This window comes from Ostrea edulis, chromosome 1 (assembly GCF_947568905.1).
Source record: "Ostrea edulis chromosome 1, xbOstEdul1.1, whole genome shotgun sequence".
NCBI classification, from domain to species: Eukaryota; Metazoa; Mollusca; class Bivalvia; order Ostreida; family Ostreidae; genus Ostrea; species Ostrea edulis.
The window spans coordinates 70,293,797-70,318,993 of NC_079164.1; the positions used below are offsets into that span (position 1 = coordinate 70,293,797).

Here is a 25,197-nt window from a genome sequence, read left to right on the forward strand (position 1 = left end):
TTTTAAAAGAGAAGAGTCACAAATTGTTACCCAAATGCGTGACACATTGAGGCATTCGCAGTGAACCTGCTGTCTCAAGGGAGCTTAATCTTCATAATGCTTATTGTTCCGTCCGACCCACAACTTTCACTTCTAATACTGAGCGCTAATTCTCCACTAACCAAGTTACCTCGATGCCTTCTTTAAATTCACATTTCGATAAATCCTAAGCACACGAGTGACGTAAAACGTAGGTAGATTAAATTTCTCCAGTACTTTCAGACAGGCTGATCTAAATACATGTATATGTATATATGTATACTCTAGAAGGATCTAAATTTCAAAATTTCGTGATATATGCAGTTTACATCCTTGGTTATCGTGCACCCTCAAGCCTGTTACAAAAGGTCTGGCACGAGACTGGCTTTTGTTCAAAATCAAACAATTTCTCTAAATCGAATGATGTACCTATTAGTTTCAAAATGACATATATGTACTTGAAAGTGGTAGTTAATCTGTATGATTCAGCAGAATTAAAATGTCTTACGAATACATGCACAAGTTTGTAGTTGATTGCGTATTTTGTTACTAATATAATATCTCTATATTGCGTGTGTGGAATGCACAGGTACTCTATGTTTTATATATAAAACATTTAATAAAATACGTGTCTTCCTGTAAACAAACTATTAACTTTATTATATATATTTAAAATGTCAAGAGCCCGTGGTGGAAAGTCCTTCGTTTAAATCGCATTCACGTATTATCATTGGCTGAATTCAATGTGCTTTTATACATGTATTCTCCTCTGAATATAAAATATACACCAATGTATTTGATGTGACGATTTCCATTCAAAACCTAGTGTTTGTTGTTTTACTATTTCATGAAATAGTTAAGTTTAAGCTCGATATTATTTTCCCTACACAAGTAAACGACAGATTGATAATATATCGGTATAGTCTTGAGGAATGTGTAGACCCTGCACTTTTATACAGTCCAAATTTAATTTTTCGTAGTTCGTCGTATGGTTTCAGCAGACTTTGCAAATAACATTTACTTTTTGAGACCAAGACTAATTCCCTAGGTTTTTCGTGAAATCGAAAATTTCAATGATTCCATCCATGTTTAATCAAAGTGAATTTAACCCCTAAAAGGACAATGAAATAAGATAGGTACAATCCCTGTTGTCTAGCAAACTGCAAAAAAGTACTCTTTTTGCATACCTAGATCTATTAATTTTTCGTGATAAATATCTTATTTTAAGCCACCGATCATAAAAACTGAAGCATAAACGTTTTCTTTTTACTATTTAGGGATTCTTTTCATCCTCCCCCCCCCCACCCCCAAAAAATATGAACACGCGGATTGATCAACTTCCAGTCTGGAAAATCATCATAAAAGAACAAAATGTACATATATATGTACATATGCTACGTGAAAATTACTCATTCAGACATTCAGCTATTTCTCAAAATGGACTTGCATTAAAAAGTTTTTATTTATATAATGCAATCAAATGTGTCTGTCAGATCGATACTTTCCTTCTTTTTTGTATTAGAAAAGAACATTTAAAAAAAACCATTATACCGACTGAAGTAGAAGTAAAAACTATTCATCCATAGTTCTTATCTATATGCAATAACGATCTATTTATATGCTTTATCCAGGAAGCAAAAATTATATAATCATTAAAACTATATCCTTTGTAGAGATGTGTTCATTTGATTCTATAAAAATATAATTAAAATAAGTGCAAGATAGGTCATTTATGAATCAATGGTGGTGTAGATCAATGTTTAGGCCTAACTATGATATTATTTTGAATGTTTTCACAAATGAACGTGATTGAATCATCGAGTGTTAACTTTTTTAAAAATCATACTTTTCTTCTAAAAAATATTGCTAAGCAATGCAGTCCAATAAGTCGTTGTGAATAGCATAAATTCTGCCAGTTTCGCAGAAAGGTTGGGTAACAACTCTTGTGGAAAAGTTCCTTTTTTCTCAAAATTCACTAATGTGAAGGTCACCGCTCAACTGGATTATAAGTGCATTTTAGCATTCTCAAAAGTTTTCAGATGCTTTTTCCCCCCCATAATGATATGTAAATTATTGTTAACATTGGCTATCTGCTTCTGTATCAGCATTCAAATTTGTTAAAATATTCTGGCGTAATGTCCTTGTAACATATATGCTAATATAAAGTTTCCTCATCCGGATTCACATATTTTTTTTTACATGGAGAACAGAATAATTGCAAACAAGGGATAATGCCAAGGGAAGGTCACGGGATAAAATCGTGACAAACTTGGTGAAAAATATATTTTATACATCATATAGTACCAGCCTCCTTCCTCTACTTCAATATCATATGTATATATTATATTTATTGTATGTTTTCTGTTGTCACTGGATTGCATCATCCCGCTGTGAGGGCATTGCGTCACCCACAGTACGGTATGTAACGAATAATCTTCAGTGTTAATCAGCTATTCACTACAACTAATCCACGTGTTTCAAGTTTAAATATATATATGTCTGCACGCTGCGTCGCGCGATATACACTGGTTAGTAAGCGTGACGTCACGCGGAAGCTAAACATAAATAAACAACACGATTTCCAGCTGACGACAGAACACTTCACGAAGCAGGATGAAGCCGCGGTCTAAAATTTACGTGACATCAGACGTTCCACAGACATGTTTGGACACCCTACTCCAGGTGGCAGATATCTCGATATGGGAGAGTTCGGACCCCGTCCCTAGGGGAGAACTGTTAATCGCGGTACGGGGCGTAGATGCCCTGCTCTGTACGAGCTCTGATATAATTGACAAGGATGTAATAGACAGCGCTGGTAAGTACTCTTAATTACAAACATTTTTATTTTTTGTCCTGTAGGGATTAAATAATATACAATTCACACAGTCACATGGTGTACCATGCCGTTTAAACTGTTAAAATGTAAACTAATCCGATGTCAGGTCGATATTTTAAAAATACCTCTAGGGCCTAACATGTACAATGTCGAGGTATTTCAGGCATAATTTGAAAATGAATGAATGCATTTTGTAAACATTATTTTTAGGACTACATTAGTATCATAATTATCTATGTTTATTCGTGTTATTCAACTCGTTCTTTATCGTGACCCATTGTTTATATTCAAATAAATTTTCCGTATACTAATTAATTTAACTTTCATAAAATGACAGACAAAAGACGAGAGGAAAATACATTAAAGTATTTTGCAACGAAGATGTTTTTGCACTTAACGAAAATCAAACGTCCTTGTCCCATATTCCATGCTGAAAAAAGAACAAAAATCTTGTAAACAACTTAATGACATGCTGGGTTTGGACTTTGGACCTCGAAGAATAGCAGTCCATGGGTGTCTTCACTACTTGGGTCGATAAGTAAACAGAAGTCAGATCACGTAGACCTCGTGATTAATTAAATCTTTAACTAATCAGGTGGTGTTTTTGTCCAGCAATCTTCTAAACTTATCAATGGTAAACAGCTTATGTATTGAGGGAACAGTCAAACTGTTCCAATTAATTGTCAATTAAATTCAAAACGTACTTTTAAAAAGTTACACCGATAAATCATATATGAGAGGAAACACGTAACTTTGTAAAATTGTGCAATCGATATTTTTTGTCCCGGAGTTAACAACTAAATCCATTGTCTAGTTATTGATATTTTATCTTTCAGAATTTCATTTAACAAACAACCGTAGGGACTTTGACCCAAGTCATTGCAATCTGATTAAAACGAAATTTCTTTGGAGCAGCTGGAACACATTAATATAGATAAATAGATCTCAAAAGCCACCGACCCCTCGGTCATTGACCCTGTTAACTGTTTTATAGCGCGTTGACCCAGAGAACAGATTCGAACCTAAAGACAATATGCCTCCGCAACTTCACGCGTTGCTTACCTAGAATAGTTTCACGATAAGAAATTAGCCTTTTGGTCGTGACGTAAACATACACAACAGTCATATTGTTATATGTCAAACTTGATTATTCTAAGAAACTTTGCACTAACAGACTTACATGCAGTGTAAACGTTTCTGTCAAATTTTGCAGGGTCTTTTTTACGTGTGGTGGCCACCATGAGTGAAGACACTCACCACATCGATGTGGGCGAGTGTCGGAGACGGAGAATAGAAGTAGTGACCTTGCCAAAAATTTCCAAAGACACTGTGGCTAACCTAACCATGGCTCTTCTCATTCAAACCATGGGAGGTATGATCCAAACGCCCAGTTCTGCACTCGCACTTGGCAAAATTCAAACATCATATATACATGCATGTATCTGACCTTCCGTTAATGTTCAGTAACAACAATTACTCAACGATATACTACAACTAATGTTATTTTTGACAAACATGTGGTTGCATATTTACACAGTCATATTATAGAAAACAGTATGAGAATTGGCTTCGATATTACATACTCTCTAGTACACATGTTTAGTATAAAAAAAACCCATAAACACTGCCATTAACAACACCGTTAACGCCATTAAACATCCCAGGCTGTACGTTTGCCTTGATAATTTTTCTATCTTTTTTAAAAACAGAACAAGTTGGTGTAATTGACTGTAACTTCAACGTTGACCAGGACAAGTCACCTCTGGCGGGCAAGATCGTGGGCATCATCGGGTACGGTTCTGTTGGAAAAACCGTGGCTGAACGCTTTTTAGAGATGGGTGTCGGGAAATTGCTGTACAGTGATCTCCATCCCACAGAAAATCCCGAACCCAGGACAGAGTCTGTGAACTTTGAACGACTTGTTTCGGAATCAGACATTGTGTGCATTTGTTGTAAAGCAATGAAGAATGCGACACATCTCTTCCAAAAAGACGTTTTCAAGAAAATGAAGAAGGACGCAATTTTGCTCGACAGTTACTCGAAAGGACAGGCGATAAACTACTCTGATCTTTACAGTGCTTTGAGAGAGAATAAAATCTATGCCGCGGGACTTAATGTGAGGGACATCAATCAGATCCATCCATACAAGACAAATCTGTCCGCGCTGCACAACTGTTACTTTTTCCCATTCAGGGAGTGCAATCATGTTTGGGACATGCGCAGTGCCGCATCAGCGTCAATCGCGCGCAGTGTCGCCGCAACATTACGGGTACGTGACAATCAAAGTGCGGAGGTATGCGAGAGGTAATTGAAGAAGTTGAAAGTCACGTGACGATATTCTGTTTTTTTACGACAACGGTGCTTTTTTCACTTTGAAAAGTGTCTGTACGGCATATTGCTACAATTTGTAAATAACTAGAATCTATCTCAGTCACCTGTGTACTTGTATTTTGTTAATATGAACTGTTTTATTTTTATATGAATTGTAATAAATGTTTGATGATCTTTTCTCAATTATCCCTTCTTTAAAGAATGTTTTATATACGGTATATAGGATGCAACTGGCTTGTTCTATGTCTGACATGTATATGATGTCAACAAACTGATGACTTTTAATACGTTATGACAAAAATCATCGTCGGAAACCCACGGTTGATTAAGCTTCGTTTCTCTCTCCATCACCCGTGGGTCCATTTATTCCTACCCGCTCGTTCTCATGAATAATGGAGAGAGGAACAAAGCGTAATCAACCGTGGGTTTCCGACAATGGACAAAAATATGATTTTAAGATTAGTGACCGAATCTGCTGAAATAAATAAAAGTTTACACCAAATCGTCTGAGGGTACGTAGAATTCAGATGGTTTAAAATTTGAACTCTGAGAATTTCTGCTAGCAATACACATAAGCGTATTTGGATAATATGCAGGATCAGTCTATGTATTTAGATTTGTACATGTAATGAATCTCATACATTATAAATCTCTCTCTCTCTCTCTCTCTCTCTCTCTCTCTCTCTCTCTCTCTCTCGCGAATTTTAAAGGAAAGACAAACTCGGTAATTCTTCTAGATCCACCAGCGTGGTGATTGATTTGAATACGTCTGTGTTTTTCTGTCTTCGTTGGCTTAACGCTTCGTTTTGCTGAGAATGTGATTGCTTACTACCGACTTCATCTTGGTTTAGATGTGGTGGATCATGAGCACTTTAAAAATACAACTTAGGTTTAAAGCAATTATATCGATAAAAAAAAAAACCCACCAAAAGAACGCGGAAGAAGTAGCATTCCGGCTAAAGAAAAATACATGAAATTAAATGTCATTAACGAACAAAGGACCAGGCTTGGTAGGGGATCGGATTTTGTTGTATATCACATAAATAAAACGTAGTACTTCAACACTTCCTGGTACAAGTGGAGAGAGAGAGGGAGAGAGAGATGGTATTATTGATAACTTACAAATCTTTAACGGGTCTAATTTTCACACACACACACACACACACACACACACATACGTGCATAATGCCGAAACTCACTACACAAGACTTCACACCTGAAACTCACTACACTATGTTCTAGTTATGCTAACCAGAATATAAATTCATTTTTACGTAATGTGGGACATCTGTATATTGTTCTGATACTTGAAATATAGAAAAGCCGTCTCTAAAAATATTGAATTTACACCGGATACCTACGACACGGTGTCACATGACTCATGTGAACACACACGGGAAACTCACTACAGAGTGTTTAAACGTGATATATTACCCGAAAGTCACTACATTTAGTCTGGCGATTGATTGAGAGCACAGGAAACTCAAGCATTTCAACCATTTTCAAAAAAAACAAAACAAAACCCAACAATTTTTATTTTACAGCATCCCCCTTTACAGCAAACAGGACTATTCCGGATACTAAAGTAAAGGGGGGGGGGTCTTTACTTTGGTATACGGAATAGTCCTGTTCGCTATAATTTACATGTGTTTATTGAAATAAAATCCCAGTCTTTTATGCATTGTTTTACTTCAGTTTATCACAAAATATTATCCGGAAAGTTGGTACCTTTAAAAGAACTAGTTTTTTTTTTTTTATATCAGACGATATGGCTTCTCGGCCAGTGCATGAGGTTGTGTTTAGCAATGAATATTTTCATATTTCAATGACTTCATATCCGAAGAAGAGCCTCGGTTTGAAGTGTCACATTGTAACCTATATATTTGATCATAAGTTATATTAATTAAAGGTATTTGATGTTCTACCAAGGAGTGGATGCAAGGGTTGGAGGACGTGTACCAATCCTCAGAGGCAATGGGTCTGAATAGTCCGGCGTTATGCCTTCAGTGCGTCCATGGTTAAGCCCTGGTGGGGCATGGGATGATACACCTGGTGTTGTAGCGTATACCCCCTTCAGTAGGTTCATCCTCCGGAAAATCTGCTTTATGCCTAGCCATTTAGTAATTACTTTCAGAGAATTTAGGATAATGGAGGATCCAGATGGATATTTACGTCCTAGGTTGAAAATTTAAAACGTTTCTATTTACCATTTTATTAATCGTCTATCATTGTATGAAAGTCCTTTTAAATTGAGATTAAACTATATTTTTTTTATGTGTTTGGTATAAAAGTAAGGAAAAACTCCTATTTTTTCCCCCGACATAAATTGTGAAAAAGGTTCATTTATCATTCGACAATATAGAGTCTTTCATCGAATCACGAATACTGGTTCAATATCCGTTTTTAACATTTTCTATGTCACAGTATAAGTTGGATTTTATAATATGTCCTGTGTTACACAATAATATCAAATAAAAATAAGGTCTGATGAAAAGACGAAGAGTGGATATTGAAAATGTACATATACAGTAAATGTATGCGTCTGCTCATGCATTGTGTCCTTGTACAGAGTACAAGAATAGCTTTTCCCCCAAGCTATTTACCCCCCCCCCCCCCACCCCGAAATTCTGGCTATAAAGCAACCCTACCACATCCACCGGAAACCTGGCTAACTATCAGTATTACCCCTAAATAAATTTGGCTATATAGCAAAATGCATCTTATTAAAAAATGATCCTTCATAAGCGCAATGAGCATTCAATTCAGTAGTTGAACGACTGCCAAAAGAATTTACCCCTTTAATCAATATATCAAAGATATTAATGAAATTGCAACCAACCACGTATGTGTATTGTAGGGAAGTTTCACTACTAGGGCTAGGGGATATAGCCACCCCTCAAAGGGGGTGACTCACTAAATACCATAGCCAGTCTTCCGATGGAAATCCAGACCAATCACGAAGGAGGGAGGCTCACTATTGATAAGTGTGGGGTGGGTGTGGGTGTGGGGGGTCTAACTATATTGCCAGACTCCTCCGGGGGAGGGGGGCTTACTATATATAGCCAATTTTCCGGGGGGAGTCTCATTATATAATACCGGTAATTAATATTAAGCAGATCTAAACAAGGTGTTCAGTCTATGAATCACCAAATCAACGTAAACTCAAATAATTCAAGACATCTTTAAGCATTTGAAAATATCAATTCATTTGATGCGCGCAACAATTCAATTGAAGATCTCTTCAAATAATTAATAATATCTACTATTCTAATTTCTAGCGCGCATTGATTAAATTGTTTATATTGCTCTGATACTTAAAATATAGAAAATCCGTCTTTAACAAAATTGAATTTTCACCTGATACCTACGACACGATGTCACATGTGAACACACACCGGAAACTCACTACAGAGTGTATAAACTTGATATATTACATGAAAGTCACTACATTTAGTCTGGCGGTTGATTGAAGGAATTAAAAGGGAACTCAAGTGTTTCAACCACTTCTCAAAAAACAACTTTTTGGGGAATTTATATAAATATCAGAGAGAGAGAGAGAGAGAGAGAGAGAGAGAGAGAGAGAGGCTGTCTAGTGTTTTGTCAGTTGAACTAAAATATACTCTTCTGTAACAGAAATTAATGTTAAAAAGATTTGAAAAAGGTTTTCAGTCTAAGAAGCTAAATTCAAGATAAGTTTAATTATTTGAAGATATCATCAATTCATTTGATGCTTGCAACAATTCAATGAAACATGTTCAGATAATTACTAAAATCTACAATTCTGAATTATTGCGCGCATTGATTGAATTCTTTATAGCATTGAATACTTTGATGAGTTGATTAGGCTATAGTTGAATTGTTGTTCTCTTCAAATGAATTACTGATATCAACAATTGAATTGATGCCCTCCACAATTTAATTAAAAAAAGCTTTAATTCAATTACTGGCGCTTCAATTCAATTACTGTGTGTAATAGTTTAATTATTGCTCTCTTCAATTGAATTGATATTTATTCAATTGATGCATGCAATACTTCTTCTAGATACAACAACTATCTAATTAGATCTGTCTTGAATTCATTATATTAATTGAAGTGTTTCTCTCTATATAAGAGTTGATGTGCTCATTAATTTCTTGTACAAAAATCGTTGTAAATAATTAAGATATTTTCAATTGAATTAAAGAGATTATTAAATCAATTATACGGAGCTCAAAATCACATGCCGCGCTGAAGTATTGCAGTCATCAGTTAAATAAATGCGCGCAGCAAACCCATTATTGCTCTCATACATTGAATTGATGGGCAGCGCGCATTATTTAATATATGGGCGCAATAATTGATGTGAACACCTAATCAATTGATGAGAACAATGATTGATTTGATGCGCACGTCAATTGATTATTACGGGTAATAATTGAACTGATCTTTTTATCTGAGTTTTTGTTAATTTGGCGCTCCTTATCAGTCACACTTGTAATATAACCAATGTTGCATTCAAAGGCGTCTGTATCCTGAATGTCCTTTATGTCGAAATACGACACCAAAGGCCATTTAAAGGTGACCATACAGGAAATATTCCTGGTTATATGACAGTGTACTACAGTGCTTTAAAGATCTTTTTTTTTAATATCTGAATACAGACACTGCTCAAGTCACAGGAAGAACTTGTACCAAGGACTTTTAAAAATACTGTGTGTCCCTGCATCCATCATGAATCTGATCGTTCAGAGTTCAGGATTTTTCTTTCGTACTACTCTTTCAGCAATCTATCAAGAGATACTGAATTTATAAGACTCTATTAAATTGTCTTGATTTTTCATTAGTATTTGAGAAGACACTGAGTAAAAATACTCCTAATCCAATTTGTCACTTGCGAAGTCCAAACCTAATGAAAACTACACCAATTTTAAGACTTCTTTAAAGCAAAGTACAACCAACTGCAAAATATAGGTGTACATATTTATTTCATAAGCATACAAAGCTGATCAATTTAGCTCAAAAAACCTCATATGATGTAAATAAAGCTACTCTTTAGTCTTAAAACAGCAGACACTTAATGTTCATTCATATTTGAAATTTGAGTTAGCTATCAAACTTGAAATATCTATTGAATATAAATGAAAACAAGTTACAAGTAAGAGCATGGTACTATCAATTACATTATAAGTACATTAGTGTTAAACTGCAATTAGTTTTAGTTAAATACTGTTATATTATCTTAGTATATTCATTCAGTCTTTCAATCGCACATGAATATAAGGCCTTGGAATACCATTAAACTTTTTGTTCAATTCAAGATATAGATGGAGAATTATTTCATGTGTACTGCTGTTGATTATATATTTATCAATTTTGAATGAACCAATGTATGGTGTACAATGAATGACAAATGCTGATAATACATCTTGTATATAAAACTAGTATCAAAACCATTTACAAGAAAGATTTAAGAAACATATATGCCCTCCATATTACAATATTGAAAATGATCATTTAGAATGTCTGTAGCAAAAGTTACAATGTATCTATTAGTCAGAGGCAACCATTATATGTGATCTCTAAAGGTACTGAGCAGATATTTTCAAATAACCAGTTATTTGAGTCCTGACCTTTGACCTTGAGAGTTTAAAACCAATGGGAGCCATCTATTCTTTAGGCGGCACCAGACTACCAAGTTTGATGTTTGTCAAACAAGGGTTCTCAAGATACTGAATGGACAAAATCTGATGTCCAGAGTAGTTTGACCATTGACCTTAAAATGAATACTAGATATCTACACTTATGATGTGTCAGTGTACCAAGTTTGATGTCTGTCAAGAAACGCAAACTCAAGATATTGTGTAGACAATACCTATGTCCGTAGCATTTTGACCATTGACCTTGTGACTTCAAAATCAAATGGAGTCATCTACTCCTTTGGTAGAACAAGTGTACCTGATTTGATATCTGTCAAGCAAAGAGTCCTCAATATATTGAGCAGACAATATCTTGTCATGTCCAGTTTGACCCTTGACCTTGTGACCTCAAAATCCATGGGGTATCTAATTCTTAAGGAAAATTAGTGAACCAAGTTTGATGTCTGTCAAGCGAATGGTTCTCAAATATTGAACGGACGGTATCTTACTATGTCCAATTTTACCTTCAACCTTGGGATCTGGAAATCAGTAGGGGTCATCTACTCTCTAGGGGCAACCGCTGTACCAAGTTTAGTAACTGTCAGGTAAAGGGTTGGTTCTTTAAATATTCAGTGGACAATATTTTATTATGTACAGTTTGACCTTTGTCCTTGTGACTTCAAAATGAATATGGGACATTATGGGACATATACTTCTTAAAGGAAACCATCTACTTCTTAAAAGAAACCACCTACTTCTTAAAAGAAACCAGTATACCGAGTTTGATGTCTGTCAGGAAAGCGTTCTCAAGATATTGAACAGACAATATCTTACTGTGTCCAGTTTGACCCTTGACCCTGTGACCTGTAAATTAATATGGTTCATTCACTATCTAGGGGCAATCATTGTACCAAGTTTGGAAACAGTCAAGCAAAAGAAGTCATTAGATATTGAGCAGACAAGATTTGCTCTACAGACCGAATTAGTCATGTAAAACAATATATACGTCCCCTCTCGTTCAAATGGAGGGGGCATAAAAATTGGATTAACTCTTTGTAACACCTCTGCCAGGAAGTAATTTTTTTAACAGCAAACTTTCCACGACACCATGTTAAACTGGACAGCGATTTCTCCTTCCAAATGGATTTTAGACAGTCAACCTGAGCCAGAGTTTTTCCTAGTTTGATGAAAGTCTCAAATTGTCTTTACAAAGCTGCCTTTTCTGCAGTGGTCCAAGTGTGGCACTGAACATTGGCTGTAATAAAGAATGGACAGTACATATCACTTGAAACAGTTGTACAACAGTTTCTTGAAAGATTGTCCAACTCATTTTCTCTATCAATTACCATAACTTAAAGTAAATGATTTCAAATCAATAATATATTTTTTAAATGTTCTATCCTAAACCTTTATTAAACTACCAATAGATATTTAATATAAAATAAGAATATTGATAAAACTGATGTATGCTCCCCAAAATACATCTCACCTGAATGAACTATTTCAAATAACAAATGATTCACACAATGCTCAATAAATGTTGATATATTGTTGGAATGAAGGTTTCTTTATCATATATAAGGTATATGTTGAGTGATGTTGACCTTTACAAAATGACCTTGAGTGACCTTTGTCTGAAAGCCATTTGCCTATTACCTATCTGCACGATTTATGATCCATACTTGTTTAAAAACTAATGAAATAAGGCACTTTTCCTTATATATAAGGTGTATATTCTGAGTGAGCCTGACCTTCCCAAAATGACATTGGTCCAAAAGTCTGGTCATGAGTAAACTTTGAGTAGAGTAACAGAAAAATATGACTGTCCAAAATCCCAGCATTAAATTGGTGCAGCCTAAAGAACATTTGACTTTTGAGTCATGTGATCATGACCCTCTACAAATAACCTGGGCATAAGGTTTATGACATACTTCTTGGCTATAAGCAGCCTCTGTGTCAAGTATGACTTCTCCATGCACCTCTAACTTAGAATATTAACATTCCTAAGACTTCATAATCTGAAACTCCTAAACTGTGCCCCTAAACTTGTCTGAATGACTTGTGTTCAGGGTCATGACATTTCTTTGATCATATTTTAATTAATCTTGTATAATTTCCTGAAGTTATTTCATAATAAAATTACATTATAGAGAAGAATTTTGCATTGCACACCCAGAAACCTTGACCTAGCTTGTCCAAATGATTATCATCTGATGCTGGTTGTTGCACATTCTTTGAACACAAGCAACCTCTGCACCTAGTATATTATTCTCCTGTTTATCTCATCTTGCAATTTATGGCAAGGACAAACAAGATGTGTTTGTGAAACACAAATGCACCCGATAATGGCCAATTCTGAAGATGGCCAAGGTCAAAAGGACAAATATCTTGGTACCAGTAGAAAGATCTTGTCACAAGAAATGTTCATGTACAATATGAAAGCTCTAATATTTACCATTTAGAAATTATGACCAATGTCAATTTTTTCTCAAAAAGTAGGTCAAATGTCAAGGTCAAAAGGTTTAGTACCCACGGAAAGGTCTTGTCATAAGGAATACTCATGTGAAATATCAAAGCTCTAGCTCTTACTGTTCAAAGGTTATTAGCAAGGTTAAAGTTTCAGACAGAATGACAGACAGGACAAAAACAATATCCCCCCCCCCCCCCCCCCGATCTTTGATCTAGGGGGCATAAAAATATCTGTAATCTTGTCCAAATGACCCTCTGCTAAGGTCAGGACATACCCTTAAGTTAAAGCAAACAAGGCTCAAAATTTTTCTAATTTCAAAGAAACAACAAAATGATCTAAATTAAGTAAACTTTGTCCAATCATTATGAAAACCCTAGGTGCAGATTTTTATATGTCTTTATGATTTGAGAGAGTGTACACATTTTAAGAAAATTCCATTAGCTAGTCTCCTAAAATGAGTACAGCCAAAATTATGCCTACAGACAAATCGACAGACAGACAGACCAACAGACAGACATGGCGATTCTAATATACCCTCCTAAACTTCATTTGCTTGGGAATAACAAAATATAATACAAATTATGACATACAAATACCTCGCTTTTTTCTTCCCGACTTCCTAGATGAGCTTGGGGGCCTCAGTATCTGCATTCCCTCTGAATATAGTCTACAACATTGAAGAGATAAAGCTTTAAAATGTTTGTACTGCTGTAAGTTACTATTAACAAAATGTAAATGAACTTTAAATATGTAATATACATATCGCGTTTTCCAAACACATAAACAAGTTACTTCCACCCTGTGTATGTGGGGACTCGGGCAAGTGTTGATGTCTCTATTTGAGTGAAATCCAATAACAAGAATATTAGTAATTGCTTCCCCAAACTGCATCTAACCAATGAAGTTGAACTACTTCATGTAACAAATGACTTGCACAATGATATATAACTTTTGAAATAAAGGTTCTTTTCTATATAAGGTACATGTTGAGTGACCTTGATCTTTCCAAAATGATCTTTAGTGACCTAATCATTTGAAATTTATTAAGTTGCCTATTTAACTTATCTGTGTAATATATGGTCAATACCTATTCAAAAACTTTTTCCTTGTTAAATATAACCTTATTTTATTACCAAACATTTTGTCTTCACGCCGCACAACACAGTACACGTTAACATTATTTCACATTAGGAAATACTGGTCCAATCATTTTAAATATTGAATGTTTTTAAATCTTCTTTTTTTTAAATGCATTCATTATTTCTAAGTTACATTTTAATTTCTGAGGTGCAGGGTGGTGAGTAGGAATGTTATTTTTGAAATCATCACAATTAAATCATATCAAGATTGTGAAACTAAATTCAACATGCTTTAAACCAAATTTCAATGTGTTGATTGAGAGACAAAAGATTTTTGAAATCCAAATATAAACTTTGAATATTTTAGAAAGAGATAACAATGTTAAAAAGTTCTTGGATATCAACATGGTTGGTTACTACAGGCTTCTCAAAAGAATTGATCACTTTGTATTGACATTGAAACTCACTTAACAGTTTAAGTGTGTGAAAAATCTGTATTGACAATGAAACTCACTACATGTGTGTGATAAATCTGTATTGACATTGAAACTCACTACATGTGTGTGATAAATCTGTATTAACATTGAAACTCAATATATGTGTGTGATAAATCTGTGTTGACATTGAAACTCAATATATGTGTGTGATAAATATGTATTGACATTGAAACTCACATGTGTGTGATAAATCTGTATTGACATTGAAACTCACTACATGTGTGTGGTAAATCTGTACTGGCATTGAAACTCACTACATGTGTATTGATCTGTACTGACATTGAAACTCACTACATGTGTGTGATGTGTACTGGCATTTAAACTCACTACACGCATGTGATAAATGCGTACTGGCACTGAAACTCATTACATGTGTGCAAATGTGTACTGGCACTGAAACTCACTGCATGTGTGTGATAAATATATATTGACATAAAACTCACTGCATATATCAGATGTGTTCTAACATTGAAACTTGCTACATGTGTGATAAATGCATATGTATATTGGCATGATATCACGTGTGCATTGCATGTGTGTGATAAATGGAATCCTTCATTCGTATGAATGGGAGATAGGGAAATTCCACCGAGGGGACAAGATTTGCAGTCTAGGACGAGACTTTGCTGAGTCTTAAGCAGTGAATCTTGTTCCAGAGGTGGAATTTCCCTATCCCACATGAGCAAATAATAAAGTGTTATTTTTCTCACATTTTATCAGTTCAGTATTTTAATTCAAGAGCTTTGAGAAAATTCAAAATTATTGAAATCCTTCTTTGAATATATGCAAAAATTAATTACACAGTATGAAGATCTCAGCATACCTGAAAATGGTTTACAATATAAGTGTAAAGTACAAAACCCAAGGTTGTCCATAAAAAAGCTATACATAATATATATCAAATTGAAATTTGAAGAAAACAATACAAACTATTTTTCTTTATCGTGTAATGTAAATCAGAAAATATACGACATACATATGTACATCACAAGCAAAGATATGTCTTAGCAGTGTAAGACAGAAAAATCTTGTATGGCTGTCTCACATGGGTTGAGTTGGTCTCACACTAGTGATTATGTGAGAAAGATGTATATTGCCTTATACTGGCATGAGACTCACTATTAATATATAATCAATTGAAATAGAGTCTGTATATTGATGAAGCAAACTAAAGGCCAATTTCATTTGTCCAAAACTGGTGTACACTGCATTGCATACGTTACAAAACTGGTGTAAAACAACGCATTGAAAAATAAAATAAACTGTCGAAAACAAAAATATGGCAGAACATGTTATTTTCATTCTTGCCACTTTTATAATATATTCAAATCATCCAAATCCTTGACATAATTCACAAAGATCCCATAAAAGCATGAACATGATACATGCATGCAAACTATATAAACGGTGAAGCTGTTATGTATGAATTCTCATATTTTCAGTTGATGTTAATTTGTTAATCACCTCATATACCCTGACAAACTAGACAGTGATTCCTTATATTTATGTTCCCAGAACTTAGGGTATACTCTGTTCTCAATAACTATACAAGAGATCCTTTATATGCAATCTTTTTAAGATGATTGTACATACATGTATATCATTTGGATGTGCAGAAAGATAGTATTTTAGTCTGAATGTGCATGCATTGGATTTTGGTACACTAACTTGGGAATCAGTCTAAATTTTTTTTTGTTCTTTGAGATTGTTTAATATTCATATTGTAGGCATTTATTAATTAAGACTTGTAATTTTTAAGATTTTTATTTTTAAGATATTTTTAAGATATTTATTAACTGATCTGCATGTTCAAAATGACCAATCTGCACATGCATGCAAAATTTCATTTTGATTGGATTTAATACTAAAATGTCTGTAACTTTCTTATGAATAAAGTGAATGAGTTGATATCACAGCATAGTAGATAGTATGTGTATCTATATAGATTGGTGTAATACAAAAATGCCAACACTCAGTATATGCATATCCTGTCTTTTGAAGATTCTATATTTTTTCTATATTTCAAGGACCATAATGTTTATGTTTTTCATTAAATTCTTCTGAAGTTGAGGATTTTAGTATGTCTTGGCACTTACAAATTGGTATGGTTAAAATTACTAGCCAGCATGTGCATGCACAATTGTGCTAAATTTTGATTAGACAATTTCAAAATCTCCACAGCTTTCTTATATATGATGCAAACATGAAATTCAAACTAATTATGCTAATCATATGTACATGATACAAATACCTGTTGGATGACATCAACAGAATTACAGATTGACATATGCACATAACGTGCATTGCTTTCTTTCATTTTTTGGTACTGAAATGACCACAACTTTCTTATTAAAGGGTAATTAAATTAAAATGATTTTTTGCTGTTGATTTACAATATGAATACCTACACATGCACACGTCAAGCATTTCATTCTGATTAGTTGCATACGTAATATTTAGATAACTGGTAAATCTCTTATGAATGAGAAAAATGGAATTATATTGACATATTCCAGGTACATACTATAAAAACTTAGAACGTAAGATTATGATTAGTTGTGCAGAAGCACAATGACATAATTTCTTAAATGGGGGGATGTTTGCTTAAACTACTCTCACACATCCTAACTGAAGAGCAACTTGAACTGACCAATGCAAGTCTGTCTTCCATTCTGAGTGATTGATGAAAAGTTCCTGTGGTTTTAAAAACGATAGAAAATGCATTGTTCCTTCAAATATATTGTTGGTGCGAACAGATATTCTAAGTATTTTTACAAACTATGGTCTTTCTCTGATCGATTGAGAGGGGTCGTAAAATCTTATGTCAGTAAAATAAAGGAGACATAATAGAAATTTGAAGGAGTGATTATTGGGATACCAGATCCCCCCCCCCCCCCCCCCCCCATGTAAATATAGAAGAGAGAGGGTTAATTTGTGATGAGCCACTGTGATGAAATCTCCAAATGTTTTAGATATACATATACAACAATATAAGATAAACAACTTTGTATTCAATATTTGTATTCACCTGAGGATGGATGTTAAAATCCAGAAAGCACTAGCGATTTGAATATATTTTGGAACTGCATATTTTCCTGCTTTTTTATTTAATTATTTTGACTGTGTGATATCAACTCTTTCTATTTGGATTATATATATATATATATATATATATATATATATAAATTGATGATCAGATGGAGTTCAATCACATAACATTTATTTCTCTACAGGCTGTTTCGTAAGGGGATGGTTTCCCCTCACTCGTCGGGAAAAAAATGACATCTAACGAAAAACATCCGCATGGCTGAGAATATGTTACACAGAAACATACTGGATAGTTGCTAAGCATGATTACACACAGGATTGAGTAAATAGAAATATATATATATATATATATATATATAGAGAGAGAGAGAGAGAGAGAGAGAGAGAGAGAGAGAGAGAGAGAGAGAATTAAATACACACTAAGTCTTAAGGTTCAAGCCACATAATGCTGTAAATTGTAGGTGGAGGACCTCTGGATAGTGAGTACATGCTGCATAGATGTTCCCTATGACCCCCACCAATGATACATTGCCTGATAATTCATTTAAAAATGTTAAAGGAAAGAAATTCCAATCTTGTTTTTGATATTGCACTTTCTTCTCATTTATTTTGATAAAAGGGGTGCTTAGTTTATTAAATTCCTGAAAAAAAGCAATCGATAGAAAAATGCTGGTTAAATTTCGAATTGGAGCCTAGTAGGAAAAGAATACAGTACCTAAAATTTCTTGTGGTTAAAAAGTTAATTTCGATCTCATGGTGACATGGATGATTATTTATATGAATAATTTGTCACATACTTGACTCCAAGGAGGTTAGGTTCTTCATAATGATATCCAAGCTAGTTCCTCTCTTCTTTCTATGTCTCTACTGGCATTTTGAGACACACAGTTTTTGGGTGGTTTTCCACTCCTATTACAAGCTTCCTTAAACAGCACCTGGGTAGCCACTTTCAGAATCATTTACATGGTTCCCTGCATGTTTCATCTGTATCTCATAATCTGTTGCGTCAACTATGAAAAAGAAACTTGACATTAAAATCAAATGCAAAGAATCTAATGAAACATTAGCTTGCATATACACATGTATTTATATTATTTTTCAATCTAACATTGCATGGTGACACATATGATTAACATATATAACATGGAAATATTTCCTAAACATGGATTATTAAAGTACAAATACATGTATGCATATTTAAGAAATAAGTTTAATTTTTTAAAGTATTTAAGGGCATGAACTGCTGGGCACCTGTAAAGTGCGAAACGAAATCGAAACGAAACGAAATCCGCCGAAACGAAACGAAATCTACCGAAACGAAACAGATTGTATAACCGATCTCTTTTAATTATATCAGTTAAGCCGAAGGCCTACATCAAAGGGGAGGCGAATTTTATTGATATGTGGTAACTTTCACAGGGGCCTAAGATGCCATTTTTAATTATTATAATTAAAAGAGTTTGGTTATACAATTTGTTTCATTTCGCTTAGGTAGGTTTCGTTTCGTTTCGGTGGGTTTCGTTTCCTTTCGACATATTTCGTTTCGTTTCGGTGGATTTCGTTTCGTTTCGGTATATTTCGTTTCGTTTCGCACTTTACAGGTACCCTGAACTGCTGCGCTTTACGCCAGCATACTTCATGAAGAGTGTTGGTGCTTCATGAAAAGTATGGTGCATGTTTATGCCCTCTGACATGTAAATAAACATCATGATCTGAATTTTTAACATATTATGAACACTCAACTTAATATATTTAGTGGTACCAGACTACTATACATAAATGTAAGCTTAAATATTCTTGTATGTGTTGCTCTATTTCTACTGAATAGAAGTAGAATAGTATTCTTACTAGGCCTACTATATAATTGATACCAATAGAATTCGAATGCTGGACAACTCGCCCCCAAGACAACTCGCCCCCTCTTAGGACAAGTCGCCCTCTCTCAGGACAAGTCGCCCCCTTCTCTTGAGACACTCGCCCCCCCAGGGTTTGACATTAACTTTTTGGGGCACTAGACCAATCGGGCTACTTAAAATGATTTTTGCTAGACCTGACCTTACATTCACTAGCCCTGACCAACGTTCCAGAAATTTTTTTTTATAAGATTCTCCATATCTAAATACATGTACTTAATTTAAATGAAAAACGTTAAGTTTGAACTAAAATGCATTTAATTGTCTCAAAAAAATCTTTAATCTCGTCATTCAATTTGATGCTTTTACTTTCAACCCTATTTTCAGTTTCATTAAATTTTTACCGGCACGGAAATTCTTTAATCCATTTAGAATAAATTGACCTCAATATTTTTTTTTAAAATTTCTATTTCATAAGCCCTAGCTGCTTTGTTTCTTCCCAACGTTTTCCTTTTTTTTTCTTTCTTGAGACATCTTTTGCTTTCATTGAGGACGAGATTTCATATTTGATTATATAGACATTCCCGCACATATGTTTAATAAACACTTTCTTATATTCAATTCAAATGAACTGTTTTGGTGGTTTTTTTTAATGAAAGTGAATTCAATAATTCTATTTAACCAAAACATAACTTTACACACATTAACAATGTGTAGATGTCGTAGAACATCACTTACGACCGCGACTTATTAGAACTAAAGATAGAGATTATGTCATCATGTGGTTCATTAAATTGCTCGCAAACTCTTTACAGTTATTTTTTTTATGAATAAAATATTTTATGATTTAAAGTAAAGTTTCTTAAATTTGTTCCTATTTTTAACACGACCAGTCGGACTAGTAAATAAACATTTTACCCAACCAGACCTATCATTTAGTAGTCTCGGTCGGTCGGGCGTGCCTTAGTGTCAAACCCTGCCCCCAATATTATATATAAATATATTATCACATTTTATTTTTATTTTGTGTGTGTTATTTACACTTTTAACATTTATCAATGATGAAGCATGTAACACTCTAGTAAACTCGCTAGTTACATCCAGATTAGATTACGGAAATGCATTGCTTTATGGTGTTCATTCTAAACACACCAGCAAACTTCAGAGGGCACAAAACACAGCTGCAAGATTAATAACACGCTCAAAAAAATCCGACCATATTACTCCTGTTCTAATAGATCTTCACTGGTTCCCAGTTGAGTACAGAATTCAATATAAGATACTTCCTTCATACTTTCAAATCTCCCAACAACCTATCTCCAGTTTACATAAAGGATATCCTTACAGTTTACAATCCCACACGATCACTAAGATCCGAATCTCTGCATCTTCTCCAGGTACCTCGGACACGTACGAAAACATATGGGGATCGACGTTTGGACAAAGCTGCATCGAGTCTCTGGAATTCTCTGCCTTTTAAACTCAGACAATGTACTTCATTGTCTAATTTTAAAGTGGACCTCAGAATGCATCTCTTTAAATTAGCTTTTAATTTGTGATTATTTTTATATACTTAGTGCTCTTACATACAGCTCTTACAGTGCTGTTAACAAAAAACAAACACCCCCCCCCCCCCAAAAAAAAACACCCCTGCTGTTTGTTATTATGCCTATGTCCTTGTTATGTATTTAATTATTCCTAAGGGTTGTTTTAAATTGTTTCATATGTTATTATGGTAATCATATCATATCGCTATATATTAATAATAATATTTATGCATTTTAATTCTGACACTATGAATATTTTATTCACATGTATGTGCACATCGATTTTATATTATCTTTTCTTTCACATTTGTAAAGCGCTTTAGAGAACTAATGTTGATAGGGTGCTATATAAATCTTTTAATTACAATTACAATTATAAAGATATGTCTTTTTCTTTCATACTTTAACACGAATGGTAAATTCTAATAGAATTATACATATATTTAATTATTGCATTTCAGAAAAAGTTATATTTTTCATAAATCAATTGGCAAGGAAAATTATATTTACTGATCTTCAGGTAATTGATTAAATGTCTCTAATACTGAGAAAATTTTGAGGGTGTGGGTGTTTCTTTTATCGATATAGTATACATAAGTGTAAAGGTGAAGCATGAATATTCTGATACATGTAATTATCTTTTAATGCATTTCTCAACTAATACCCGTTGAAAAATAAAATTCCCATTTTAGAAATTTTATAACGGCTTTGCTTTACTGATTCTTTTTACGCAGTGTGATTCTTTTTACGCGGCGATTTCAAAGTGTAAAGAACTCTGATGATGAGTAACTCATAACGTTTGAAGTAAATTTATAACAGCTTGGGGGAAATGAAACAATTAGATTTAACAACAGACGAAGATTATTGATAATTATACAACGTCAGCTGTAGACCAAGCTAATACTCTCCCTATACCAAACGCTAACTTGTTTCCGCTGAAATTATATATTTTACATGTACATAAAAGTGATGATGAATTTACTGAACCCAAACACTGGATTTCCACTAAAATCGTTCGTCTTGCATAAAAAGACATGAAGTTCGGTGTTAATGTGAACACGTCTTATTGTCTGTGATGTATATACTATCTATAAGAAATTCATTAATTTTTGGTAATACACCTCTTGGATTTAGACCAAAAATAATAATTGTAAACATGTATGATATGTAGGAGCGAATTATCTCAAGAGAGGGGGCGAGTTGTCTTGAGGGCGGGTTGTCTTAGGGGCGAGTTGTCCCGATGAGGGGGTGAGTTGTCTTGAGGGCGAGTTGTCTTGGGGGCGAGTTGTCCTGATACCTAGAATTCATATACACACTATGGCAAAAATATTACAATGTAGGTTCATTGTTAATATTATTAAAATATCATACATACATGTATATCATACTATTTTACCACTACCCCTAAAACAGACATGGGCAATACTCATTATACTGCACAGGTATTTTAATCAATAAATATATATAAATAAATAAAAGGAAAAAACTCTATCTCTATAAATAGATGATAAATACACTATATATCTATCTATATGCATCCCCCCTCCCATTTTTCTATTTGTATCCATTTACAGATTAACAGCTGATTAAAAATTCAGATACCTGTAAATACTGGTAAACAGACAGACAGACAATGGTAATACATGTATATGCAGCACTGACTGATGTCTATAAACAATGATATCCTCATTTTATACTTACTAATACATAACTTTAAACACAGCACTAAGAAAATAATCTGACCCCTTTTTTTTTCTTCTTCAGTCGGTCTACGGCACGAGAAAAATAATCTCCAAGTGCTGACAAATTCAAAAACTTCTGAATTTTTAACAATACTATTTTACATTTGTAAATGGTGCAAAATACAGATAATATTTTGAAACATAGGCTACACAAAATTGATTTACATAACTTCATTTATTTGAGAGTGTGAAATAACAAGAGTGTGAAGATTAAAACACTGTTACGTAATCGTTAGAGATGTCTATGAAACTCACGATAACATGTACCCAGTTCGAATCTCGTAATGGATTTATTATTTTTTTTTTCAATTTTATTTTTAGAAATACATATAAATAGTATCTGATTTCTTACAATTGAATAAGTAAAAAAATAAACAAAGATAAAAAATGTCATTTCTGCAACTTTATATGAAATTTACAAAAAGCCCTGGGGATCTTCCCCACTCGATTGAACAGTCTGTACATGTTCTGGTGCCGGTGTTGCGGTGATCGCTGTCGCTAGTGTTCAGGGTCGCTCTAAAAATAGCGGTAGCCCTTGACCGAAACCCCTTTATTTTTTTTAATGTAAGTTACACCGATTTGGCAACACTCTGAGAGAGAGAGAGAGAGAGAGAAATCCGGATCTGCTCTTGCCTTTTCATAAATTCAGTGAACTAGATTGGAGTTTCCATTTACTTAAAAAGTATATCTTCTTAACAGGACAAACATTGATAATTTAACATGAATTTGGTCTGGTATGAAAACACTGGATCTAGCTGCATGCACAAATGGGGATGGGGTTGGAGAGAAGAAAGGGGGGGGGGGACTTCATTTTGGGACAAATTACTTTATTTTTCATTCTATTCATATTGATGAGAGACACTTGAACCGCACATACTTTAAATGTCCTTGTCCCATTTGATTTCAACACCCTTTATTTGGAAATTTCTTTCAACGCCTATAAATCAACATATTATATAAAGTTGTTTATAGCCATGGCGTAAAGTCAACCATCAGATAAATTAACCCAAAATCTTTGCAACTGGTCGATGTTGGAACAAAATGAAATCTAAACAATTTCTTAAAATAAGGTAAACAATATTTTCCCCAAGAACTTGTTTAACCGCGCTTGACCACACCTTCCTTATTAAGGGGAAAGAGGCTGGAGCTATCCACCGGTTACCAGTTAATAATATCCAAAAATAGTGGTAATAAAGACCCAATTTTTTGGAGCTATGTACTTGTTTAATTTTCTTTGATATTGTCGCTTTGAAACGGGGTTTATATCTTTGAAAATATTGAAAATATTTTGCCAAGCTAAGATAGAATATTCTAAAGAGGAAATTCCAGTTGTTCGTCAGTTTGTTATATATCAATGTTATACATTAAGATACGCATATTCATCAAAGAATGACAAATATACTGTGTATAATAATTCAATTCTCATTTAATATTTAGAGAATTGTTGCTTTTAACGATGTTCATATGTCTAAAAAAAAACGTGTACACCGATATTGTATTGAAGAGGAAATTCTAACTATTCCTTGATTCTGTATTTGTAAAACATTTTGTCAAATCAATGATAAACCAAAATACTGAAGATAATCATGATGATATAAAACAAACACAAAAACATACAGAAAATGAAAACCATTGAACTATTTAAGCTTACACGCATCTAATTGTATCTTAGTCGTGTCAAAGGTCAACTTACTTTTTCTCACCATTACTGCAGAATAACGATACATCACATACCCCAATGTATTCAAACTAAACGGACGGGAACAAAAATATCAATTTTAAATCATTAATTGACTACTTATATTCAATTAAATAAACAAAAACACTTACATTTGCATTGTCATCCACTCGACCTCGTTTCCTTAGGAAGTTGAATTTGCGCATGCGCGAGAATGTGGCAAGGATGCAAAGTGTGTAAGCACCCCATTATGGCTCGGTGTTGTGTGTAACAAAAGTCGTGTGTAACATGGAAACTCACACTATACAAAATTTTGTATTTTCTGGGTAAAACACGATGAAAAATTCCGATTTCAAGGGGTCTCCAAACCTACGACACACTTTTGTGTCGTAGGTTCTGAAAATGTCGTAGGTTGCTCGTGTGTAACCTTATACGTGTCGTAAGTGTCGGCATAGTGCGCGAACACACACACACACACACAC

The 25,197-nt window shown here is 34.0% G+C and overlaps 1 protein-coding gene and 1 long non-coding RNA gene across 7 annotated transcripts; one reads left to right on the forward strand and one right to left on the reverse strand.

The window, feature by feature from the left end:
* Positions 1 to 2,400: 2,400 nt before the first annotated feature.
* Positions 2,401 to 5,364, forward strand: LOC125683427 (glyoxylate reductase/hydroxypyruvate reductase-like). Of its 2 annotated transcripts, XM_048924568.2 has the most exons (3): positions 2,401 to 2,833; positions 4,068 to 4,226; positions 4,564 to 5,364. In XM_048924568.2, the coding sequence occupies exons 1-3, from the start codon at positions 2,632 to 2,634 to the stop codon at positions 5,160 to 5,162; spliced, it is 960 nt and encodes a 319-aa protein (XP_048780525.1). In that variant the 5' UTR covers positions 2,401 to 2,631; the 3' UTR covers positions 5,163 to 5,364. The 2 variants fall into 2 exon arrangements, with proteins under 2 accessions (XP_048780525.1, XP_048780530.1); XM_048924573.2 differs by lacking the exon at positions 4,068 to 4,226 and having other exon boundaries at positions 2,547 to 2,833.
* A 4,767-nt stretch (positions 5,365 to 10,131) lies between these two features.
* On the reverse strand, positions 10,132 to 25,194 carry LOC130052760 (uncharacterized). Of its 5 annotated transcripts, none has more exons than XR_008801157.1 (4): positions 23,039 to 25,194; positions 18,693 to 18,905; positions 13,868 to 13,938; positions 10,132 to 12,056 (listed from the first exon to the last, which is right to left on the reverse strand). It is a non-coding gene; the product is annotated as an uncharacterized LOC130052760 (long non-coding RNA). The 5 variants fall into 5 exon arrangements; XR_008801148.1 differs by having other exon boundaries at positions 22,997 to 25,194; XR_008801149.1 differs by having other exon boundaries at positions 24,868 to 25,002.
* Between the last annotated feature and the right edge of the window lie 3 nt (positions 25,195 to 25,197).

What these genes read in the sequence shown, in the direction of transcription:
- LOC125683427 (XM_048924568.2), top strand. Translation starts at nt 2,632, where the DNA reads ATGAAGCCGCGGTCTAAAATTTACGTGACATCAGACGTTCCACAGACA. An exon ending in GGATGTAATAGACAGCGCTG is followed by an intron (nt 2,834 to 4,067) that starts GTAAGTACTCTT and finishes CAAATTTTGCAG; the next exon opens with GGTCTTTTTTACGTGTGGTG. An exon ending in TCTCATTCAAACCATGGGAG is followed by an intron (nt 4,227 to 4,563) that starts GTATGATCCAAA and finishes TTTTAAAAACAG; the next exon opens with AACAAGTTGGTGTAATTGAC.